Source organism: Bufo bufo, chromosome 11, assembly GCF_905171765.1.
Source record: "Bufo bufo chromosome 11, aBufBuf1.1, whole genome shotgun sequence".
Lineage (NCBI taxonomy): Eukaryota > Metazoa > Chordata > Amphibia > Anura > Bufonidae > Bufo > Bufo bufo.
In genome coordinates, this window is record NC_053399.1 from 11,058,687 (window position 1) to 11,083,346 (window position 24,660).

A 24,660-nucleotide genomic window follows, 5' to 3' on the forward strand; every position below is an offset into this window, starting at 1 on the left:
ACGTGATGGATCCAGCTTTGACTTCCATTGCATTTTTCTGTTCTATGATAAAATGCCCGATCCAGACGTGAATGAAGTCGAGGTGACATGGACAGGATCTACAGTCTTGTCAGATTTTTGGCCGAGTTCAGCAATCTGAGGGATAAACTCCGCCAGGCGGGTTTCTGTAATCTGTATTCACCGCAATGAATCTTCCGCTACCTCCGGCGCTGACAGACTCTTCACATGAGAGCAGATTGTGAATTGCGAAATTTTTCTCCCACGGAAGAAACCATTTGTGATGTTGAACCTGCTGCGGTTTGTCTGCAGATGTCCCACATCGACCCAACCCCCCCCCCGGATCTATACACCGAGCACAAACTCTCCTCCTTTATCACATGCATCGTCAGCCATGATGGAGAAGGGAAGAGGTTGAAGTAAGCAGCCAGAGCATCATGAATCTAAATGATGGGACCCTGAAATCTGCATTAGAAGCAATTGTGCCCTCAGACACGTTATGTGTCCTTCTTGGACATGTGGAGACCCTCGCTATGAACTACAGCCAAGTACCACGTCCAGCTCTAGTGATCCACAGGGGCCTATGATTTCAATGCAGGGAAAGTAACCTCCAGCCGGTCTCATAGCTCAACGAGGGGACTGGTTCGGGCAGGAGGGTATCGATTTTGTTGTGTGCCACCCCAACCCCTATTTTCACTTGAGTGACCAGGCCAGAGCACCACGGATTCAGATGTGGTCTGATGGGCCAGTTTGAGCAGATCTGAGACTTTAGGTCTTGGACACAACCATCAAGGACCTGAACCTGAGGATACTGTGGCCGTTATGAAGGTATCATGGTAGCCAACACTGTTTAAATGGGTATCCCCACTGTGTAAAGTAATGACTAGGTCGGACCCTTGCACTGCGCCCCTTTCACTCTTGTTTCTGCACAGCGGTGCCCGGCCAACCACTCTGCAAAAACTGCAGCACAGACTCATTCAAATGAAAGGGTCGACTGCTGTCCCCACATTTCCAGGCTGGGGTGCAACCGCGCAGGTGAGGAGCTGTAGTACCTTCATTCCTAGGATTTTGTGGGTCACGGAGGTCAGGGGTCTACTGATCATAAAGTGACAGGAACACCCCTTTAAGTTGTACTGATGCCATTACTGTTGTGAGGGGGAAAGTATGGCCATCTTCAATATTAAGTGGGTACCGTGGCCATCACTCTTGTGGAGGGGTCACACTGCCGCTACCAGTGTGTTGGTGCACTATAGCAGTCATGAACATTATGGGGACACTCCGGCCAGTACTGTTATAAATGGTCTTTGTGGCTGCACTGTTATGGCAGCCACAGAGGCCTTCACTGTGGATGTCACTGTTATGGCAGCCATGGAGGAATTCACTGTGGATGTCACTGTTATGGCAGCCACAGAGGCCTTCACTGTGGATGTCACTGTTATGGCAGCCACAGAGGCCTTCACTGTGGATGTCACTGTTATGGCAGCCACAGAGGCCTTCACTGTAGATGTCACTGTTATGGCAGCCACAGAGGCCTTCACTGTGGATGTCACTGTTATGGCAGCCACAGAGGCCTTCACTGTGGATGTCACTGTTATGGCAGCCACAGAGGCCTTCACTGTGGATGTCACTGTTATGGCAGCCACAGAGGCCTTCACTGTGGATGTCACTGTTATGGCAGCCACAGAGGCCTTCACTGTGGATGTCACTGTTATGGCAGCCACAGAGGCCTTCACTGTGGATGTCACCGTTATGGCAGCCACAGAGGCCTTCACTGTGGATGTCACTGTTATTGCGACTGCGAAAGACTTCACTGTGGCTTTCTGAGCGGCGGTCACTGTTATGGCGGATGCCTTCACTGTGGCTGTCACTGTTATGGCGGCTGTGGAGGCCTTCAGTGAGGCTGCCCCATGGCGGCTGCAGAAGCCTTCAGTGAGGCTGTCAATGTTATAGCGGCTGCAGAGGACTTCAGTGTGGCTTGTAGGGAATGTTCTCATGGGATGGATATCCTGCAGAATGTGGATTTTGGATTTACTAAATGTCATCCACAGGCTGCGGAAAAGGAAAGTGTGAAAACTGACCTGCGGTGTGAATTCTAAATCCACAACAGCTCAGTTTCCGCTGCGGAATCTTTGCAGAGCATGGGGTGAAATCCCCAAAAATCTACAGGAAAAGGTCAAGTAACCGATGTGGATTTTGTCGCGGATTTGTCGCATAGTTTTCTTCTGCAGTTTACATTGTGGCGTACGGATGGGAAAAACAGACTGGACTGACGTTCTGTATGATGAGCCCCAGTGACTGGCGCTACCAGCCCTGCAGACGTCGTACATGGAGAGGGAATTATGAGAACAGGCATACGGCTGGCCGCGGTCCGCGCCTCCTGCTCAGTCTAATAGGAAATCTATCTGGTAACATAAAATAGGAAACAGATTCCAGGAAACAAGTGCAAAGCTGCGATATGAGAGGAGGATCTCTCACATAGGTCTGGATGAAAGATCTTAAGGGCAACTCTAGACACGAGACCCTTCTCTCATGGCCTCATGCACAAGACCGTATTTGCGGTCCGCAAAAAAATACGATGCGTCCCGTGTGCATTCTGTATTTTGCGGAACGAACAGCTGCCCCATGATAGAACAGTCCTATCCTTGTCCGTAATGCGGACATTAATAGGATATGTTCTATTATTTTTGCGAACGGAATACACATGGAGTAACTTCAGTTTTTTTTGCGGACTCCATTGAAATAAATGGTTCTGTATATGGCCGACAAAAAAACGTATGCCATGGAAATAAAATACGTTTGTGTGCATGAGGCCCTTACCCATTCAGTTCTATTTCCTTGTCTGTAAGGGCTGCATAATAGTTTGGGAAATGTCCAACAATTCAGCATGGTGGAGACCACAGTGGATTATCAATCTAGTACGTGCCAACTGCATCTCCTGCAATTTCCGGATCATTGGACTATTCATATCTCATGTCGGATCTGCACGATTTCCGGAATTTCAGTGCTGGTTAAGTAAAGTTATCTAACTCCCCTCACTCATTTTGCAATCCTACAAAACCCCTCTACTCACGGGGGCGACACTGAGCACAGAGAAAGCGAGGTCGGGCGGGGTGTGCGGTCAGACTTACCAGTGCAGTCTCTGCCATCTCCCTGGTACCCGGAGGCGCAGACACAGGTTGTAGTTCAGGCCTGACCCCGGCTGGCATTGGGCACTCGCGTGTCGCACCACGTGCGTTCCATCGTAGCAAGGACTGACTTGTGTTGGCTCCTGAGAAGAATCTGCGGTAAAAACAGAAACCGTTTCACGTGCGTGTAAAACGTCCCACATGGCTTATCCATCCATGCAGCGGGATTCCCCAGGAGACACAATCTGAAATTGTTCATTAGATGTCAAACCATTAGGAGATAAGTGACTGGCAAGACACTTTCTGGCACCGCTTATCTCCAGATAGGTAAGAAACCTAACCTCGCTTCTGTTGAGGGTCCACTGGAGACTCCCATACCTTCATCTAATGAATGGTCATAGGGGGTTGTCCAGATTAGAAAATCATGGCTGCCTTCACCTGAAACAGCGCCACCCTGTCCATGGGTTGTGACTGGTATTGCAGCTCCATTGAAGTGAATGGGACTGAGCTGCAATCCCCCACGCAACCTGTGGACAGGTGTGGCGCTGTTTTTGTTGAAAAGCTTTTGCAATGATGGAACACATGAGAGAAGATGACCCTGAGATCTCAGACCATCACTGACTTGCAGAATGTAAGGGCTCTATCCAGCGATCAGACCCCTTTGGCACTGCTCAGAGATTTCTGGTAGTAAAAATCTCAGATACCGATTTGACTGGTCAAGGTTTCCTTATTCAATGACATCAACCAAAGGGTTTTGAAGACAGCAATGAATAGAGACAGCATATATCAAGAAAGTTGTGGCAGTAATTTCTCACTACGCTCCTCATCTGTTTTTATAAGAAGGCAGAGGTGAGACATGGGGCGCCTCGTTCCGTCCATCTTCCGTAACGCCACGTTCATTTACCCCTTCAGCCCCTACATGAAGGCATTGATTCTCACAAGCATGTCATTTGCCTCGAAACTTCCTATGGGCTTTGTTCTTGTGACGTTCTCAAAGGGATCTTTATCTCGCTGCCCTTTGTGTTTGGCTAATGAATGGTGGCCGCCCCTCTTCAGGAGACTTTATTGAGCACATTAGGTTGCTTGACTTCCTGACCCAAAAGCTGCCGCCAAATTACTCAGGCAGTTAAAGAACAGAAAAGGGGCTTTGTTACATGAAAAAGAAGCCAAGGAGACCCTTCCCCTCCCGCCCGGCGCGCAGAAGAGGCCTGCTGAAAGACATTCTGCTGAGGGAGAAGATACAACAAAGGCGACAAGACACACAGCGCGTGGAGCGAGGAAACCCGCAGAAGGTCAGACGTAAGACAAGGAGCGACACTTAAAGGGGCTGCACCGAGTTATAAATCTATCCCCTATACACGTGTTGAGGGACAAGCACTGAATGGGCCCCACCCAACGGGGTCCTGTTCCCCTACATGAATATGGAGGCAGCAGGTTGCTCATACAGCTCCAATCATTACGTATGCTGGAGGTAGCGGAGTACAGAACTTGGCTGTTTCCACCAGTTCTGCAGAAAGTGAACAAAGGACGATCAGTAGGGGTCCCAGCAGTCGGACGATCAGTAGGGGTCCCAGCAGTCGGACGATCAGTAGGGGTCCCAGCAGTCGGACGATCAGTAGGGGTCCCAGCAGTCGGACGATCATAGGGGTCCCAGCAGTCGGACGATCAGTAGGGGTCCCAGAAGTCGGACGATCAGTAGGGGTCCCAGCAGTCGAATGATCAGTAGGGGACCCAACTCCCAATCTCCTGATCAGTAGGGCTCCCAGCAGTCGGACGATCAGTAGGGGTCCCAGCAGTAGGACGATCAGTAGGGGTCCCAGCAGTCGGACGATCAGTAGGTGGCCCGACTCCCATTCTCCTGATCAGTAGGGCTCCCAGCAGTCGGACGATCAGTAGGGGTCCCCAGCAGTAGGACGATCAGTAGGGCTCCCAGCAGTCGAACCATCAGTAGGGGGCCCAGACTCTCATTCTCCTGATCAGTAGGGGTCCTAGCAATCAGACCACTACCAATAAGATACTTATCCCCTGTCCTGAGTAGAGGTTTATAATAAGGTTTCTCCCCTTTAACAATCGCCAGGTAGTTTAAATGCAGCTTGCAAAGTTCTGATATGTTTCAGGAGCGGGGAGCCAGTGCCAGGAAGTAGGTAAATAAGCTCCCCTTCATCCCCCACCCATTCTTGCACAATCCCTTTAAAGGTCTGCTTGGAAGTTTACAGCCTCTGGCTGTGACAAGTGATACTTCCCATTCACTGACAGCAAACAGAGATCATGAAAATGGTGAGGAAACAACACCCAAAGTACATTAGAATAATTATACTTTATAAGTCTGAACATTCGGTTATGTTTTCCGTAATGATAAAGTGGCCCCCCCCCCCACTGTTTAGAAATGGCTGACATGAATTCTCCAAGCTTACCGTGCACGGATCCGATGTGACTGGTGATGGCGAATCTGAGAACCTTCTCGTCCTTGTTGTAAAGGGCAAACATGCGATCCACAGAGAGTTTCTGGGCGGTGGGGGGGGAACCTCTGGGAGTGGACGCAGTCCTGATAGGTGATATTCTGCTTCAGTCGGTAGGACAGTCTCTGCACTTCATTATTGGCGGATGATACGGTGTATTCCCGGTAAGCCGTGGACGTCACAACTGGAAAAAGGTGAAATAAATGAAGTGCCGTTTAGAGAGTCAGGAGACGCGACAAAGAGGATGGGTGTACATTGTACGTGGCAGGCCATGTAGCAGACCCACGGGCAGAGCTGTGGTCTCCAGAGTGTTGTCCTCTAGATATGGAAAAACTACAACTCCCAGCATGCCCTGTATGCTGTGGATTGTATTTTTGCAAAAACTAGAAGCCATACCTTAGTGTGGAGACCACTGGTTGTGCAATTCTACCCAATAATTTACTGTCAAGCCAGCAACATGGTAGATGATGGTCATTAAAGAGGAGTTGTCGCCTCTCCTGACATGTCTGGTTTAGTCACTACTTGTATTCCCCATGTAATAACGATTCTGGAGCATCTATTTTTATGACTCTGCATAGTGCCATTCCTTTATTACTCTTAGAAGTTATAAATGTATTACTACCCTAAATGTATTGTCACCAGCTGAATCCAATAAGTGCTGCCACTGTCAGGGACACAGCCCCAACTGGTAACACCCATCTGGACCTTCATTGCAAACTGGTAGCAATTCATTAATAAGTTCTTGCAGGGATAATAAAGGAATTGCACAACACAGAGTCATAAGAAAATATGCTCCAGAATTGCTATTACATGGGGAATACAAGTGGTGAGTAAAACAGACAAGTCAGGAGAGGTGACAGACCATCTTTTAAATCACAAAAACTATATCCCGAGTTCTATTCATCCTGTATTATACTCCAGAGCTGCACTCACTATTCTGCTGGTGCAGTCACTGTGTGCATACATTACTTATCCTGTACTGATCCTGAGTTACATCCTGTATTATACTCCAGAGCTGCACTCACTATTCTGCTGGTGGAGTCAATGTGTATGTACATACATTAAATATCTTGTCCTGATCCAGAATTACATCCTGTATTATACTCCAGAGCTGCACTCACTATTCTGCTAGTGGAGTTACTGTGTACATACATTACATTGCTTATCCTGTACTGATCCTGAGTTATATCCTGTATTATACTCCAGAGCTGCACTCACTATTCTGTTGGTGCAGTCACTGTGTACATACATTACTTATCTTGTACTGATCCTGAGTTATATCCTGTATTATACTCCAGAGCTGCACTCACTATTCTGCTGGTGGAGTCACTGTGTACATACATTACTTATCCTGTACTGATCCTGAGTTACATCCTGTATTATACTCCAGAGCTGCACTCACTATCCTGCTGGTGGAGTCACTGTGTACATACATTACTTATCCTGTACTGATCCTGAGTTACATCCTGTATTATACTCCAGAGCTGCACTCACTATTCTGCTGGTGCAGTCACTGTCTACATACATTACTTATCCTGTTCTGATCCTGAGTTACATCCTGTATTAATACTCCAGAGCTGCACTCCCTATTCTGCTGGTGCAGTCACTGTGTACATACATTACTTATCCTGTACTGATCCTGAGTTACATCCTGCATTATACTCCAGAGCTGCACTCACTATTCTGCGGGTGCAGTTACTGTGTACATACATTACTTATCCTGTATGGATCTGGAGTATTACCTGAACCAGAGTACTGGTAGATTTCGTAGTACGGGTTGATCTGGACAGTTGAGGTCTCGGGGATGAATGGGATCTGGCCTTTTATGGTGGTTCTTAGGTGGATGTAGTTATCTGCATCGAAACCATTCGCAACCTGTGTGATGTGGACGACTTCTCCTCCCGGGGAAAACACGGCTTCAATGTTGTGGACAAATTTAGCTCCTACGTGAAAAGGAAGAACAACTCACAGTCAGAGCAGCGGAGCCATAAAGTAAGACGTGGTAAAGCTTGTACGGCAGATACTCCCATACACCTGCTTGCTAGGCTTGGCCGAGCATGCATGTGTTTTCAGAGAGAGATGAATAAGCCGCTGCCATATATGGGGGAACTGAATCGAATTTTCATGAACTCACCAGTTACACTGAACCCGTTCTGATGTCCAGGTTTTTCCAATGCAAAAAGCCAACCAAAAAGTCCTCCAATGGCTGTCAAAGGAGTCAGTGACCAGGACGCAGGCTCCGGGACCTGACTGATGGCGGTGTAAGCTCTTCCATCATTCACCACTATGTAAGCGTGCATGTCTATGCTATCAAAGCTGACGGACGTCTGTCCCACAAGCAGGTTTCCGCTCACTTTACCATTGACTCTGTGTGGAGCACCTGACAAGACAAACACATGAATATGGAGACAGTCCGTAAGCTCCAGCACCGGAACATGGCCACTTTCTGACAAAAACAGCGCCTCACCTGTCCACAGGTTGTGTGTGGTATTGCAGCTCGGCCACAATCACTCCAGTGGAGCTGATCTGTAATACCAGACAACCCATGGACAGAGGTGGTGCTGTTACTGGAAGAAAGCTGCCACGTTTTTCCTAATTCTGGAGACCCCCTTAAAGCCACTTCGGTCCAGAAGAACAGGACCCTATGCTCGGCCTCAGGTTACCTTTGGGTAAGCAGTGCACTCCATTGCCGTAGTAATTGTCCTGGCAGTGACAGCAGAATCCGGTCGCGTAGTCAATGCAGAAGGCGTACTGTGAGCAGTGACCAGGTTTCCTCTCGCAGGTCTCTCTACTGACGGGGTTAAAAGTGAGCACTGGAGACGAGAGAAATGGAGGCAAAATGTCAAAGTGTTTCATCAAATCAAACAAAAGGATCTCAAAAAGTTCTCAGCGAGACCCAGGCCGCACTCAGAGGGCTGCACTGCTGCTGCAACGTTTGCAAGAAAGCATTTAAAGGGGTATTCCCATCTCAGACATTTATGGCGCAAAGGACGGAGGTTCCACCCGCTGTAGATGGAGAGGTGGCCGCCATTCTCCAGAGGAGGGACCCACATCACATTCTGTGGATATGCCATATAAAAATGGCTGATCAGTGGGGATGGACCCCCCCCCCCACCAATCCTATACTGACCCCTCTAGAGGACCATCATTATCTAAGTCCTGAAAAAACCCTTTAAGACTCTGTAGGTTCAGAAAACTGGAAAATTCTGAATAATCCACAACTGGCATGTGATGATTAGGCTCTGTTCACACTTTCTCCTCCGCCACAGAACCAGAAAATCTAATACAATGGAGTTCTGGAACCATCCTAGGATGGACACCCACAGGACCTGACAGACCCCACCGACTTATAATGAGTCTATCAAGCTTCCATCATGGTGTCCATCACTTTGATGATAAGAACTGCTGTTCTATTTTTCACGTCAAGTCTCACAGAATTTCCGGGAGGCTCCTCACCAGCTGGAAGATTGGGCAACACCATAAATTATTGCTAGAAACCCAAGAGAGGCAGTAGATGACGACCTATTTGTACGACATTTGTACTTACCGTCAGTGTCAAATCCTCCCGTCTCATCGTATCCATTAATACGACCGCTCCTAAAGACCAAATCAGGAATCTGTTGATCGACTAGTGGATTTGGCGTCACAAATGGCTGAGATGGATATTCTCTGTTCTCATAAGATGGTTCACTGCCAAGATCTCTATTGTCTGAAGGCTGGATCTGAGGTTCCCCCAAGGGGTTCCCTAAACCATACGGAGTCCAGCTAGGCTCGTTCTGAGATGGAGGTAAAGGGTTGTTGGGCGGATAGTAGGGTAATGACTCCTGTTCCGCCTCTTCAACGATACCCAGCGTGGCCGTATCATCGATGTCCAAGAATCCAGTGTTGACATTTGCATTGTCCGTTGCAGCCTGCTCCGTAGTTGGGCCAGGAGGGTAATCCCCATCTGTATCATCGTAATTCTCATCGTAGTTGTTGTCCCCAGTGAAATGGTTTTCTTGCTCTCCGCGTTCAGGGAAATCATTGTGGGAGTTGATCAGAGGTATGAACCGTTCTTGGGCATGGACGTTCACGACTTTAGCCGGTATCACATTGTCCAGCTCGGAAATGCTACCAATGTGAAAGACCCAAACTCCCGGGACCCCAACATTACTTGTTCTAAAAAAAAATATAAAAAAGGAAGAATATGTATTTAGACAGAGAAAATCAAGGCCGCCATTCTCAAGGCCAGATTTCTATCGACTGGCGCCAGCAAGACTGAATTTTCCATACTATCGGAGACCATTTTGACATGTGACATGGAATGAATTCTTCTAGGCCACATCTGATGGTAGGTCGCACTTACTGATACAGATTCTTCACGGATTGTTCACTGTTGGTGACGCTATAAAAAGGAGCTTCTCTCTTCAAGACTTCAGACTCTCCTCGGCTAAATCCCACTCTGGCCGGGAGCTCAAGGTGGACGTTATAGGACTCTTTAGGCCTGGTCCCAAAAAACTGGAGTCCATGTTCAGGGTACAGGAATATGGCGTAGGAATCTGATTCATCGTAAGCTAGAACAGCCTGGAATGTGTTAAACTGTGGAAACAAAAGACATTTTGGTCAGCAAAGTCAACTCTTGATATAGATAGAGATATATATATATATATATATATATATATATATATATATATATATATATATATACACATGGCGGCCATGGCTCTACTGGTGGTCTTCTTTGCAGGCAATGTATACCGGACGATGGCCAAGAGAAACCAAGTCATTCCTCACCTTTAATGTTGTCACCTACGGTAATGTAACGTGAGGAGATGGTACAACTTATTAATACTGCGACCTAGATACCATCACTATGAACCTTGCATTGGGTGAAACCTTGTGTTGCTGACCCCCCCCCCCCCCCCCTATATATGGTAAAGTCATACCGGGTACACATGTGGTGCCTATATTGGTTTTCCCATATGTATCCCCTATCCACATTGTGACCATTGTGACCCCTACCAATCACAAGAATGGGGTCCTGTGTGTCCCCCCAACCTCGTGCCACCACAAATCTATAGGAGTGCTGGAGATAGTAGGGTATAGCATAAGCTCCGCTCCATTCAAATGGGGGGGGGGGAGACACGGGACCCCAGATCTCATGATCTTTGGGGTCCCTGCTGTGGGCTCCTGAGCAATCAGACATGTATCCTGTGGATAGGGGATAACTATTGTTTGAGAGAAAACCCCTTTAATTACCAACGTCAGTATGGTACCTATAGTACACTGCTGTAAGTTTGTTACTGAAAACTTTCGACATCTCCTACCAACCCCCACATTGGCCCAGACCCACAGGTATATTAGAAATGTGCAGCCACTATTGAAAAAGGAATTGCCAGTCCTCATGAATAGAAAAAGAACAAACTGCCCCATTCCTTTACCCGGCTGCCCGCAGGACAACAATTCTGTTCCTGCCAAAACACTTCTTGGAAATATTCATTTCCATCGGAGCGGAGCAGGCGGCCGTTCACCTCATTAGTGTTTCGCTTGCACTTTTTTACACTGCTGAGCGGCTGCAGATTGCACGGCCCCAGAAACAATGGATCAAAGAGCACTCGCAGGGACGGTTCTGTTAGAAAGGACACCCAGGACTGCGAGTGCCAAAAACCCAGACTGCGAATAACATCCGTCCTGCTTCAGTGCAGTCTGCTGAAATACCGCGGGCAGCGCAATGGAGACCATGGCTGGATTCTCACAGCCTCCGCATCCTAAGAGATCTAAATAGTCCTTCGGTTTACAACACAAGAAAAATGGACTCAATTTCCGTAAAGTTTTCAAAAATTGCATTTGTAAAAAGGGGCATTATGATTGAGTAAAGTTCGACTTAAAGGGGTTGTCTCACTTCAGCCAATGGCATTTATAATGTAGAGGACGTTAATACAAGGCACTTACTAATGCATTGTGATTCTCCATATTGCCTCCTTTGCTGGCTGGATTCATTTTTCCATCACATTATACACTGCTCTTATCCAAGGGGTTACGACCACCCTGCAATCCAGCAGTGGTGGTCGTGCTTACACACCATAGGAAAATGTGACAGCCTATGCGCACTCCAGGCCACCAGAGAGGCCGGCCTCTCTTCCTATAGAGTGCAAGCACGACCACTGCTGCTGGATTGTAGGGTGGCCGTATCCATGGAAACAAGCAGTGTATAATAGGATGAAAAAAATGAATGAAGCCAGAAAAGGAGGCAATATGGACAATCACAATACATTAGTAAGTGGCTTGTAGTAACTTTCTCTACATGATAGATGCCACTGGCTGAAGTGAGACAACCCCTTTAAGTCAAATTTTTCCCTGGAACTGTATAGTTTGTCTTTGTTTTTTACCACCAAGTGTCACATTTGCCTTAAACGGCCTGTCCGAGTGTTTAATACTGATGACCTATCCTCAGGATTGGTCATAAGTATGTGATCGGTGGGGTCCGATTCCTGGCACCCCCACCAATCGGCAGTTTGAAGAGGCCTCGGCTAGTGACATCACGTTCATCGGTCACATGGGCTATGTGCTTCTCAGCCCTAGTCAAGTAAATGGGGCTAAGTTGCAATACCAAGCACGGCCACTATACAATAGACAGCGCTGTGCTTGGTGAACTTGGGTTCAGAAGTTATGAATGATTTGCTAGCAGTTTAGCAATGAAGGTTCAGATGGGTGTTACATGGGAAATGCAAGTAAATACTAAAACAAACAAGTCAGGAGAGGCGACAGCTCCGCTTTAAAGAAGGTGGAAGGTTAATCAGAAAACCAAACCTAGAGTCAACAATCAGTGTGACTATTGGTACTGGGTGAGAAGCCTTTAGAGTCTCAGTCCCAACTGTTTGCCAGGACATTTCCAGTATACTGATAAGGATGCAGTGTTTCATCAGGGCAGAACACAACATTGCAGATCTTAGATCCAAGAGCGTAGACGACCAGGTCAAGGAGAATCTCCATAAAGTTAGCTGCCAGTTCCAAACGCCATGTTCTAGGCGCTTCTTTGGACTGGTTCTACCTTTACTGACCGGATTCAGCCAAGAAGGTATGGTGAAGATATAGTCACTGGAGGAAGAACTGGAAGCCGGGTAACAATGAGCTGGTGGAAAGATGTCCTGGAGGATGTTTTCCACGTTAGCTCCCTGGATGACAATATGACTGCATGACTCAAGGTCTCCATATCTGGCCCATGTTCAGGTGCATTCCTTCATTACTACAGATTTCCTGCATCTTGGGGCAAAGATCCAGCCGAACAATACGACAGCCAGCAATGTCATTAGGAAGCGCTGATCAAGAAACCTCAGCGGCAAATCCATGGCAAATCCCAGTACTGCGGTTTCTGCCGTGGGTTTTCACGTGGACCTGCTCTAGGTTTAGCACAATTGAATGGGGCTGAAGTGTGAGCAACCTCCCGGTGCGATTTCACGGGGTGCCTGTGCGGTAACCACACCAAGACTGGATCCGTACATTCTTGACGCGGTCTGGAAAACAGTGTGTCAAAAATCCTCAGCAGTATGAATGGAGGATCACAAAGTGTCCTGCTGCTGGGACCCCAATGATCAGCGGTAACCAGTTGTCCTGCAGCACTACCACAGGCGAAGAGAGGCATTACACAGTTCCCATTAAAATCAAGTCCTTTAATCAATTCTTGGGTCCTCCAGAGCCGCTCTTGACTTTGACTATAAGAAGAAGGCCCTGAATGTTGGACCTCCCCTTTATTAACTTATTATTATGTAAATCGACAATTCCTTGAAGCCAGGCACAAGAAACTCATCCCTGCCTCCCCATTCCAGTAACAGAAATCTGTGGCAATAATCTGTAGGAGCCGCCATTAGCTACGCTCACCAGGTGACGGGAATGTCTTCCATATGTCGGACTGACGGGAGGATGGCCCATTCCTCCAGCATGTCTGCAGCTGTGCCACCATCTCATTCCATAAAATCCAGTTTACAAGTTTTAATTTAGTTTTTCCCCCTCACGCTGGTATTTTCTGTAAAAACACACAAAACCCCCTTCCTCCGGCTACAAAGACCCTTTTTAATTAGTTTAGGAAAAAGCCTTGTCCAAATAAACTTAACGTGATCTGGAAATTGACCCCCCACCGGAGGCTCTGCACTTGATCCTGGCAGGGGGGAGCCTGTAATGACACATGCAGCGGAGTATGGTAATGACGGTATAAACAGTCACTGCAGGCTAGCTAAGGGGGGGACGGGGGGACAAATGGGAACAAGGTGGGAAAAAAAGCATGCTGGGAAATTCACATGCAGTGGTGCATACGAGGAGTTAGACAGTAGTCGCGCACTTCATGTATGAGGATGAAGACGCAATGACTCTTCAGATGGGAGAGCAGATCGAGGGGAGCGCTTACAGCTGAGTCAACAAGAGCTGCCGGGGGTCAGGTAAAAGGAAGGGTCAAATTCCCAGGGGAAGCAGAAAACAGAAGAAAAGTCTGCAATCTGAGGGATAAAGCGAGGTCTTGAAGATATTCATAAAACAGCCGTGGGTAACATTAGAGGCGACCGCACATTGACCGCAGCGTAGCACAGCACAGGCCGCGGTGGCCGTCAGGTCCATGATTCAATCCCAGCAAAACTCAAGACTGGGTGACCAAAAAGAGGTGCAAATACCATCACGTCCAGCTCCCACTGATTTTGCCGGAGAGGCCATGGCCAGACAGATACTGATATCAAACGAATTGTCATCAACGTGACATATGGAAGGCCCCGGGTTTACCTGGAGCCATGAGCGGGGGGAACCCTACACAATGTCCATATATGCCCTAACAAGGCAGATAGTAAGGCCTAGGATGACCCCTTTAAAGAGGTTGTCCAAGATTTTGATATTGATGGCTTATCCTCAGAACTGGTCCTCAATATCAGATCGGCGGGGGGGTCCGACTCCCAGCACCCCCACCCTTCAGCTGTTTGAAGAGGCTGCAGAGTTCAGCGAGTGCTGCGACCTCTTTCTAGGTCACATGGTCTAGGTACAGTTCAAGTGAATGGAGCTAAGCTGCAATACAATGTACAGAGCTGGGCTTGGTACGCTGCGAGGAGGCCCTGGCGCTCACTGGAGCACCGCGGCCTCCTCAGACAGCTGATCGGTGAGGGTGCCGGGTGTCAGAACCCTGCAGATCTGACATTGATTACCTATCTTGAGGCTAGGTCATTAGTATTAAATATCCGGAAAACCCCTTTAAGGGCTCATGCACACGACCGTTGTTGTTTTGCGGTCCGTTTTTCACGGATCCGTTGTTCCGTATCTGAGTTTTTTTGTTTTTTTTTTCTCTGATTTAAGTCCTCTTCCGTTCCGTTATTCCACAAAACATATCCGTATGGTTTCCGTATGAGATCCGTTTTTTGCAGATCGGAAACGGAAACAGTAACTTATTAATCACCATTAAACACATGAGCAATATGGGCGTTCCATGTGCGTTCCGTATTTATGCGGACCCATTGACTTGAATGGGGCTTCGGACAGTGATTTGCGGACAATAATAGGACATGCACTACTTTTTTGCGAAACGGAAATACGAAATGCGGAAACTGAATGCACACGGAGTACCTTCCGTTGTTTTTGCAGACCCATTGAAGTGAATGGTTCCGCATACTGTCCGCAAAAAAAAAACGGAACGGAAGCGGAAAGAAAATACGTTTGTGTGCATAAACCCTAACTTTGAGAAGTTCCCCCTCAACCCAAAGGATGGAGTGGAGAGCACCTCAATGTAACGCTAGGGTGAGCAGATTCTTAAGAGGGTCTTCAGGGTCTCCCCCTTTACTGAGGCTCAGCCGTCTTACTGTGCGGCGGTTACTGGATTAGGCTACATGGACATCCATAGGCATTTATATCGTATCCATAAAAGATACCGCCCTTAAAGGCTATGTACACCTTCGGGGTTATTTTTGTTTTATGACTGCATTTTACTCATTGTGGGCTAAATATATATATTTTTTCAATTGGTCTTTATTAAAAATATCCAGCTGTTCTGTCACAAAGGGTTAACTGTTTGTCTAGCTTTGTGACTCCTACTTTCATTTTGGTCATCTAATAAACCTTATCTCTAAATTACTAAAAGGTCAAACACTTATTTAAGCCATATTTTTATCAGTAAGGTAAGAATTGAGCTATATAGGGTGATTATAAGGTCAGAGATCAGAGATAAGGAGTCTTCAGCTGAGCTGCCTGATGGGAAATAGCAAAAATACAGAGCCTGCAAAACTAAAGAATCTCAAGGCTGTACAGAGAAAGGGGCTCAACATTTTTAAACACCAAGTGAAAAAATGATTTTTAGCACAAATTGAGTACAATGCATTAATTAAAAAACTGTCCCCAAAGATGTACATAGCCTTTAAGCGAAAGACCTAAGTAATATGACTCTAGTGAATGCCGCCTGACAAGCCACTTAAAAACTATAGTTGTCATCTAGTGTATCTATTATGACCAAAGATTCATAGTTACAAGCATTTCAATTTTTCGATTCTTGTAGATTCTTACCTTATTGGAAGGCTCGGAATGTCTGGTCACCTCCTCGTACGGCCCCACGTTCTCCCAGGTCACCAGCACAACATTGATAGGGGAGAAGGCGGCCTCTGGGAAACCTCTCTCAATATGCCTGGCCGCAGTGCTGAGGGTCTCAGGGGAGTTGTCCTGCCGGTAGTAAACCTTTCCTCTGCCGTTACTCGTGTCTATATCAGACAGGAAGGGGGCGATGACTGGAAAGTCAGTGGGAAAGCCGTCGTCCACATACTGCGTCTCACGGGGGAAGTCGTGAGGGGAGATGATCCCATTGGTCCCTACCTGAAGAAGAAAGAGAAGAAACATGAAGTTTAGATTTATCCTAATACTTTCTCCAGCAACGTTCTGTGCGGCCATATTACAGAGGTTGACCTTTTTTTTTTTTTTTTTATGTTGGTGGTCATGGCCCGTCCCTTATTTAAAAGGTTCTCCAAGAATAAAACATTGATTGGTGGGGTTCAAACCCTCCTGGGACCTTAAGTGGTCAGCCATACACATTATACCACTACACACAGTACAGAATTGAAAGCAAATGGCCCTATCCGTATTCAGGACACATGCATGCTCAGCCAAGCCGAGCATGCAAGTGTATGGGGGAGACAGGGCAGCTGTTGGGTCACTCCCTGCTCCCTCATTTCTGCAGCTAAACCCCAGCTAATTATTGTTGTTTTCAAGATCTCTGCTTGCTGTCACTGAAAGGAACCAGACATCCTAACAGACCAACCACTAGGTAAACCCAGGGTCACAGTGAGACCTTTTCCCACGCATGTAATCTGATCAGAGGTTTATGGGTTCCTCATCTGAAACTCTTCTCTTCTCAGTGACGTGATTTGACAGATTTGACTTTTTCTCGTTTTCTAATCGTTCCCTCCCTTGTAGTGTTTACAAATAAGGCTGAAACGCAGACAAGAAAACGATACGTTCCCACATGTTAATCACGCTGTTCCAGTTGTTAGCGAGGGGCTGCTCTGGAGCACTGTGGCCTTGGAAGAACAGATTGTACTACAGCTCCTTGCCAAGAAGACGTCTGCAAGTCAGCTGGAGAGCCTTAAAGGCGTTGTACAAGAGTGAAACAGGGCTGCTTTAAAAGGGTTGATCCTGCTGAAAGGTGCTCTTTAAAGGGGTTGGCTAATCTCAGAAATCGATGAGCTATCATAAGGATATGCCATCAATGTCAGATAGGTGCAGGTCCCACCTATGGGATTTCAGGTTGTCGGTTGTTTTTTGAAGTCCCACAGTTGTGAATGGAGAGCCAGCCAGAGCTCTATTCACTGCCATGGGACTGCTGGAAATAGCTGTTCTGGTTCTTGAATACTAGGTTCTGCCTCAGAACAAGGTACAGCATTCATTTTCCGACGTTGTCCCCCATTACATTGCCCCCTAATAATCATACAGATTCTAAAATCTGTACCCAACCTAAGTCTACACCTGCTAAGTGAGTTCCATCGGTGACCACTGGGCAGAACCAATGGTGTTGAGTAGTTGACATAAATTTTCCCCAGATGTCAATGCACCATAAATGATAGACATCTCCTCACGGAGATCAATGACGTCCTCGTTGGGAGTCCTTCTACCCCAGAGGTTGTCCTTCAGACCTGCACCAAGTGGGGGCCTATACCTCCAAGTGAGTATGTCTCTATCTGGAAGGTCTCATGATCAAAGCTTCAGTATGGTCTCCCCCTCATCATCTTCAATTCTACTAATGGGACGGCAAAGACTTGGACACTGGAGACAGACAACGTGACTCAGTTCATCCCTCCATCTATGATTCTCAGTGAGTGGGATTTAGGAATTCTTAGAAACCAAACTGCATGGCAACAAACAAGACAGAGAGGCGTTGTGATGTAATGGCGGACACACAAGCCGCAGCATCATTCATGGAGGAACGTGCCCTCCTTCCGGGATGAAAAATTCCATTTCAAGACTGTAATGCAAACTGGAGGGAAATCAGCAAGTGATTCAATTACTGCATAGACTCTCATTGTGTGCAGGAGCTCGGACTGTCCCACCGTCCGGCTCCTGTCATGAAATACTGACCGGCTGTGGGAACACACGTTTACAAAGTGCTATCAAGCCCATGTCCAGTGTTCTAGAACCCGAGGTGGTGGTAGTCTGAGACCCAAAAGGTTAACGCCTTATTGGACTGAAACCCCAAGTGTCAACATGGTATTGCCTGGGAACTCAAAATTGACAGGAATATCAGGAGCCAGTGTGCCATTCATCCGGGTCCCCAAGTGTCAGTGTGCCATTCATCCGGGTCCCCAAGGGTCAGTGTGCTATTTATTTAAGACCCCAAGTGTGACTGTGCCATTGATCTGGGTCCCCAAGTGTGACTGTGCCATTGATCTGGGTCCCCAAGTGTCCGTGTGCCATTGATCTGGGTCCCCAAGTGTCCGTGTGCCATTGATCTGGGTCCCCAAGTGTCCGTGTGCCATTGATCTGGGTCCCCAAGTGTCCGTGTGCCATTGATCTGGGTCCCCAAGTGTCCGTGTGCCATTGATCTGGGTCCCCAAGTGTCCGTGTGCCATTTATCTATGCCCCTCCAGTGTCAGTGTGCCATTTAAAAGGGGTTTTCCGGAAATGTAGAAAATTAAAATACGTAAATATTACTTTATTATAAATATATTCCCAAATACCTTTCATTAGTTAAAATGGCTCATTTTGTCTGGGGAACAATCATTAGAAGAAACAAAATGGCCGCTGTCCTATTAGTACACACAAAACCTGTCCTAATCACACAGCAGGACAAGTTACTTCACAACACTGAGCTGAAGAGCTGCCTCATCCTCCTCTCTACTTGTCAGGGATTATGATCCTGAAGACAGATGAGAAGATCTTCAGCTGAATCTCTGTAGGAAGTACAGAGTAGACGGACAGGACAGACTGTGGTAATGGAGACTGTAAACAAGTGCGGCAGCTCATTATCCACACCTCACCCTCCTCTCTGTACTTCATGTCTCCTCATGAACTCCATTCCTACAGAGATTCAGCTGAAGATTTTCTAATCTGTATTCAGGATCATAATCCCTTACAAGTAAAGAGGAGAGCTCATTACCTCAGTGTTGTGAAGTAACGTGTCCTCGTGTGTGATTAGGACAGGTTTTGTGTGCACTAATAGGACAGCGGCCATTTTGTTTTTCTTAATGATTGCTCCCCAGATAAAACTAGCCATTAAAACTAATGTAAGGTATTTAGGAATATATTTATAATGAAGTCATATTTAAGTATTTTTATTTTCTTAAATCCCGGAAAACCCCTTTAAGTAAGACCCTCATGTCTTTCGTAATCCCGGGGCTCAGTGTGGACTTCTGGACCATTAGACTGGGACCCCGTGTCAGCATTCTCATTGCACTGAGACCTCAAGGATCAGCATGTTACTGGCCTGGGAACATAAACCTGACTATGTCACTGGTTGGGGAGCCCGAATACCAGTGTGCCATTGGACAGAAACATTAAGTGCTGGTGTGCCATCGGTATGCCACCAATATGCGACAGTGTGGCATGGGCTGGGGTGCCAGGTGTCGGAGGCCATTGTTCAGCATCCGTCCTTGTCCATGAGATTTATTACATCCAGACAACTACATACTAGAGACCGCACAGGACATATTCCCCCTTCACTTACTACACCCCAGAAATCTCACCACGAGGAGAACACCTAAACACCGTCTATAGTGCAACAATGAGAGTGGGAGACAGAAGCTGTACACTGAGCCGAGGTACAAACATGGCCGTCTGCCAGAGGTGGAGGCTACGGGCGCCTCACTGGAATCACAAAGAATGGAGGACAACAACAGACGCCAGTGATACAAGGATATTAATAATGGGATACAGTAAATACGGAAACCTGGAAGATACATTGTAACAAACTGCGTAGATCACTCAATCAATATACATTATACCACGGCCACTCTCTGAATTTAGGTGCATTCCTGTGAGGCAGGAATTATTGCAAATTTCACTGCTATGGTAGCCCAAATAGCCACTGTTAGGGGCCCCTGTCACTGCCATCACTCTGATGGGGCCCCTGTCACTGCCAACACTCTGATGGGGCCCCTGTCACTGCCAACACTCTGATGGGGCCCCTGTCACTGCCAACACTCTGATGGGGCCCCTGTCACTGCCAACACTCTGATGGGGCCCCTGTCACTGCCAACACTCTGATGGGGCCCCTGTCACTGCCAACACTCTGATGGGGCCCCTGTCACTGCCAACACTCTGATGGGGCCCCTGTCACTGCCAACACTCTGATGGGGCCCCTGTCACTGCCAACACTCTCATGGGGCCCCTGTCACTGCCAACACTCTCATGGGGCCCCTGTCACTGCCAACACTCTCATGGGGCCCCTGTCACTGCCAACACTCTCATGGGGCCCCTGTCACTGCCAACACTCTCATGGGGCCCCTGTCACTGCCAACACTCTCATGGGGCCCCTGTCACTGCCAACACTCTCATGGGGCCCCTGTCACTGCCAACACTCTCATGGGGCCCCTGTCACTGCCAACACTCTCATGGGGCCCCTGTCACTGCCAACACTCTGATGGGGCCCCTGTCACTGCCAACACTCTGATGGGGCCCCTGTCACTGCCAACACTCTGATGGGGCCCCTGTCACTGCCATCACTTTGATGGGGCCCCTGTCACTGCCATCACTCTGATGGGGCCCCTGTCACTGCCAACACTCTGATGGGGCCCCTGTCACCGTTATAAGAGCTTCAAGACCGCTGTCACTGTTATGGGCGCACCAAGGACACTATTACATACTTTAGTGATATCGTTGCCAGTGTCAATTTTATGGTGGCCCAATGGCCGCTGGGAGGAAGGCACTGTTATGATTGTCATTATTATGTGGGTGCTGTGTTCTATAGATTTTTGTGAACATATAGAGGCTGGCACAGAGGGCCAAATGCCCAGCTCCATATAGGCAGATGGTTCTATGCTCTGTACATAATATAGTGATGCCAGACACTTCTGTGCACTTTTACAATGGCCTTCATACAGAACGATGCCTTCTGGGCCTCCCATACAGTCACGCTGTGATGGATTATATACACCCCCATACCAGCGACACGCAGGTTCTGGGCGACGCACCCCCCACATTCATTCATAATGTCCTGCAGTGGATTCTGTACATTCAGACTATGAGGTGTTCTGCAGTATATACATTGAAATGTACTGGATCACACCAACCCTCTATACAGTAATACATTGGTCTATACACCCTCATACAGTCCTCTATAGAGCCATACATTGGTCTATGCCCTCATACAGCCTACTATACAGTAATACATTGGTATATACCCTCATACAGTCCTCTATACAGTCATACATTGGTCTATACCCCCATACAGTCCTCTATACAGCCATACATTGGTCTATACACCCTCATACAGTCCTCTATACAGTCATACATTGGTCTATACACCCTCATACAGTCATACATTGGTCTATACACCCTCATACAGTCCTCCATACAGTCATACATTGGTCTATACAACCTCATACAGTCGTACATTGCTCTATACACCCTCATACAGTCCTCCATACAGTCATACATTGGTCTATACACCCTCATACAGTCATACATTGCTCTATACACTCTCATACAGTCCTCTATACAGTCATACATTGGTCTATACACCCTCATACAGTCCTCCATACAGTCATGCATTGCTCTATACACCCTCATACAGTCGTACATTGCTCTATACACCCTCATACAGTCATACATTGCTCTATACACTCTCATACAGTCCTCTATACAGTCATACATTGGTCTATACACCCTCATACAGTCATACATTGGTCTATACACCCTCAGTCATGCATTGCTCTATACACCTTCATACATTCATACATTGGTCTATACACCTTCATACATTCATACATTGGTCTATACACCCTCATACAGTCATACATTGGTCTATACACCCTCACACAGTCCTCTATACAGTCATACATTGGTCTATACACCCTCATACAGTCCTCTATACAGTCATACATTGCTCTATACACCCCCATACAGTCATACATTGGTCTATACACCCTCATACAGTAATACATTGGTCTATACACCCTCACACAGTCCTCTATACAGTCATACATTGGTCTATACATCCTCATACAGTCCTCTATACAGTCATGCATTGGTCTATACACCATCATACAGTCCTCTATACAGTCATGCATTGGTCTATACACCCTCATACAGTCCTCTATACAGTCATGCATTGGTCTATACACCCTCACACAGTCCTCTATACAGTCATACATTGCTCTATACACCCTCACACAGTCCTCTATACAGTCATACATTGGTCTATACATCCTCATACAGTCCTCTATACAGTCATACATTGGTCTATACACCCTCACACAGTCCTCTATACAGTCATACATTGGTCTATACACCCTCATACAGTCATACATTGGTCTATACACCCTCATACAGTCATACATTGCTCTATACACCCCCATACAGTCATACATTGGTCTATACACCCCCATACAGTCATACATTGGTCTATACACCCTCATACAGTTATACATTGCTCTATACACCCCCATACAGTCATACATTGGTCTATACACCCTCATACAGTCATACATTGGTCTATACACCCTCATACAGTCATACATTGCTCTATACACCCCCATACAGTCATACATTGGTCTATACACCCTCATACAGTCATCTATACAGTCATGCATTGGTCTATACACCCTCATACAGTCATACATTGGTCTATACACCCTCATACAGTCATACATTGGTCTATACACCCTCATACAGTCATACATTGCTCTATACACCCCCATACAGTCATACATTGCTCTATACACCCCCATACAGTCATACATTGGTCTATACACCCTCATACAGTGGTCTATACACCCTCATACAGTCATACATTGCTCTATACACCCCCATACAGTCATACATTGGTCTATACACCCTCATACAGTCATCTATACAGTCATGCATTGGTCTATACACCCTCATACAGTCATACATTGGTCTATACACCCTCATACAGTCATACATTGGTCTATACACCCTCACACAGTCCTCTATACAGTCATACATTGGTCTATACACCCTCACACAGTCATACATTGGTCTATACACCCTCATACAGTCATACATTGCTCTATACACCCCCATACAGTCATACATTGGTCTATACACCCTCATACAGTCATACATTGCTCTATACACCCCCATACAGTCATACATTGGTCTATACACCCTCATACAGTCATACATTGGTCTATACACCCCCATACAGTCATACATTGGTCTATGCCCCATGCACAGGGATGTACTCACATAGAGCTCTTTAAATTCCGCCTCATAGAAGAGAATGGGCTGCGCCAGCGGCAGCACCTGGGACGTCTCGTCGTCCCCCTCCGGCAGCAGCAGGTCCCCCCTGTGCTCCCCGTAGGGGAAGAGCTCCTGCCGGGAGATAGCAGCGGTGCAGGCCAGCAGGCAGTGCCAGAGCAGCAGCAGAGGGAGCAAGCGGGCCCGCATGATGAGAGCTGGAGGACAGGATGCAGCACCGCGCCCCACTGCCTGACTGCAGGAATTCTGACCCGGGACCTTCCACATCCGACCCCAAGCAGTTCTCAGGGTGGGAGGGGAGCAGGGCGGGGAGAGGGGGGAGCTGGTGAGGGTCCAGGGAACAGCTGGCTGGTCAGCTCCTGCCCACCCTCTGCCTGGCAGCAGGAGGGGGAGGGTGGGAAAAGTTGCCAGCAGGATGGGTTATTACAGTCAATCATTGATGCACTGGCTGGAATGTTTGGAAACTGATGCAGAACTTCATAGCAGAGCTGCAGCATCACATATGTATGCAGCCCCAACCACAGCTGATGCAGAACCTCATAGCAGAGCTGCAGCATCACATATATATATGCAGCCCCAACCACAGCTGATGCAGAACCTCATAGCAGAGCTGCAGCATCACATATATATGCAGCCCCAACCACAGCTGATGCAGAACCTCATAGCAGAGCTGCAGCATCACATATATATGCACCCCCAACCACAGCTGATGCAGAACCTCATAGCAGAGCTGCAGCATCACATAAATATGCAGCCCAAACCACAGCTGATGCAGAACCTCATAGCAGAGCTGCAGCATCACCTATGTATACAACTCCAACCACAGCTGATGCAGAACCTCATAGCAGAGCTGCAGCATCACCTATGTATACAACTCCAACCACAGCTGATGCAGAACCTCATAGCAGAGCTGCAGCATCACCTATGTATACAACTCCAACCACAGCTGATGCAGAACCTCATAGCAGAGCTGCAGCATCACATATATATGCACCCCCAACCACAGCTGATGCAGAACCTCATAGCAGAGCTGCAGCATCACCTATGTATACAACTCCAACCACAGCTGATGCAGAACCTCATAGCAGAGCTGCAGCATCACATATATATGCACCCCCAACCACAGCTGATGCAGAACCTCATAGCAGAGCTGCAGCATCACATAAATATGCAGCCCAAACCACAGCTGATGCAGAACCTCATAGCAGAGCTGCAGC

General features: G+C 47.4%; 1 protein-coding gene across 1 annotated transcript in view; it reads right to left on the minus strand.

The window, feature by feature from the left end:
- The window catches only part of NID2 (nidogen 2), a 44,561-nt gene extending 20,828 nt beyond the window's left edge, over positions 1-23,733 (minus strand). Inside the window, 11 exon segments of the mRNA XM_040412214.1 lie at positions 3,126-3,174; positions 3,176-3,276; positions 5,537-5,640; positions 5,642-5,765; positions 7,324-7,524; positions 7,716-7,961; positions 8,245-8,394; positions 9,129-9,739; positions 9,927-10,159; positions 16,085-16,387; positions 23,432-23,733. Coding sequence (XP_040268148.1) covers positions 3,126-3,174; positions 3,176-3,276; positions 5,537-5,640; positions 5,642-5,765; positions 7,324-7,524; positions 7,716-7,961; positions 8,245-8,394; positions 9,129-9,739; positions 9,927-10,159; positions 16,085-16,387; positions 23,432-23,710 — 2,401 coding nt within the window. The 5' untranslated portion in view covers positions 23,711-23,733.
- Between the last annotated feature and the right edge of the window lie 927 nt (positions 23,734-24,660).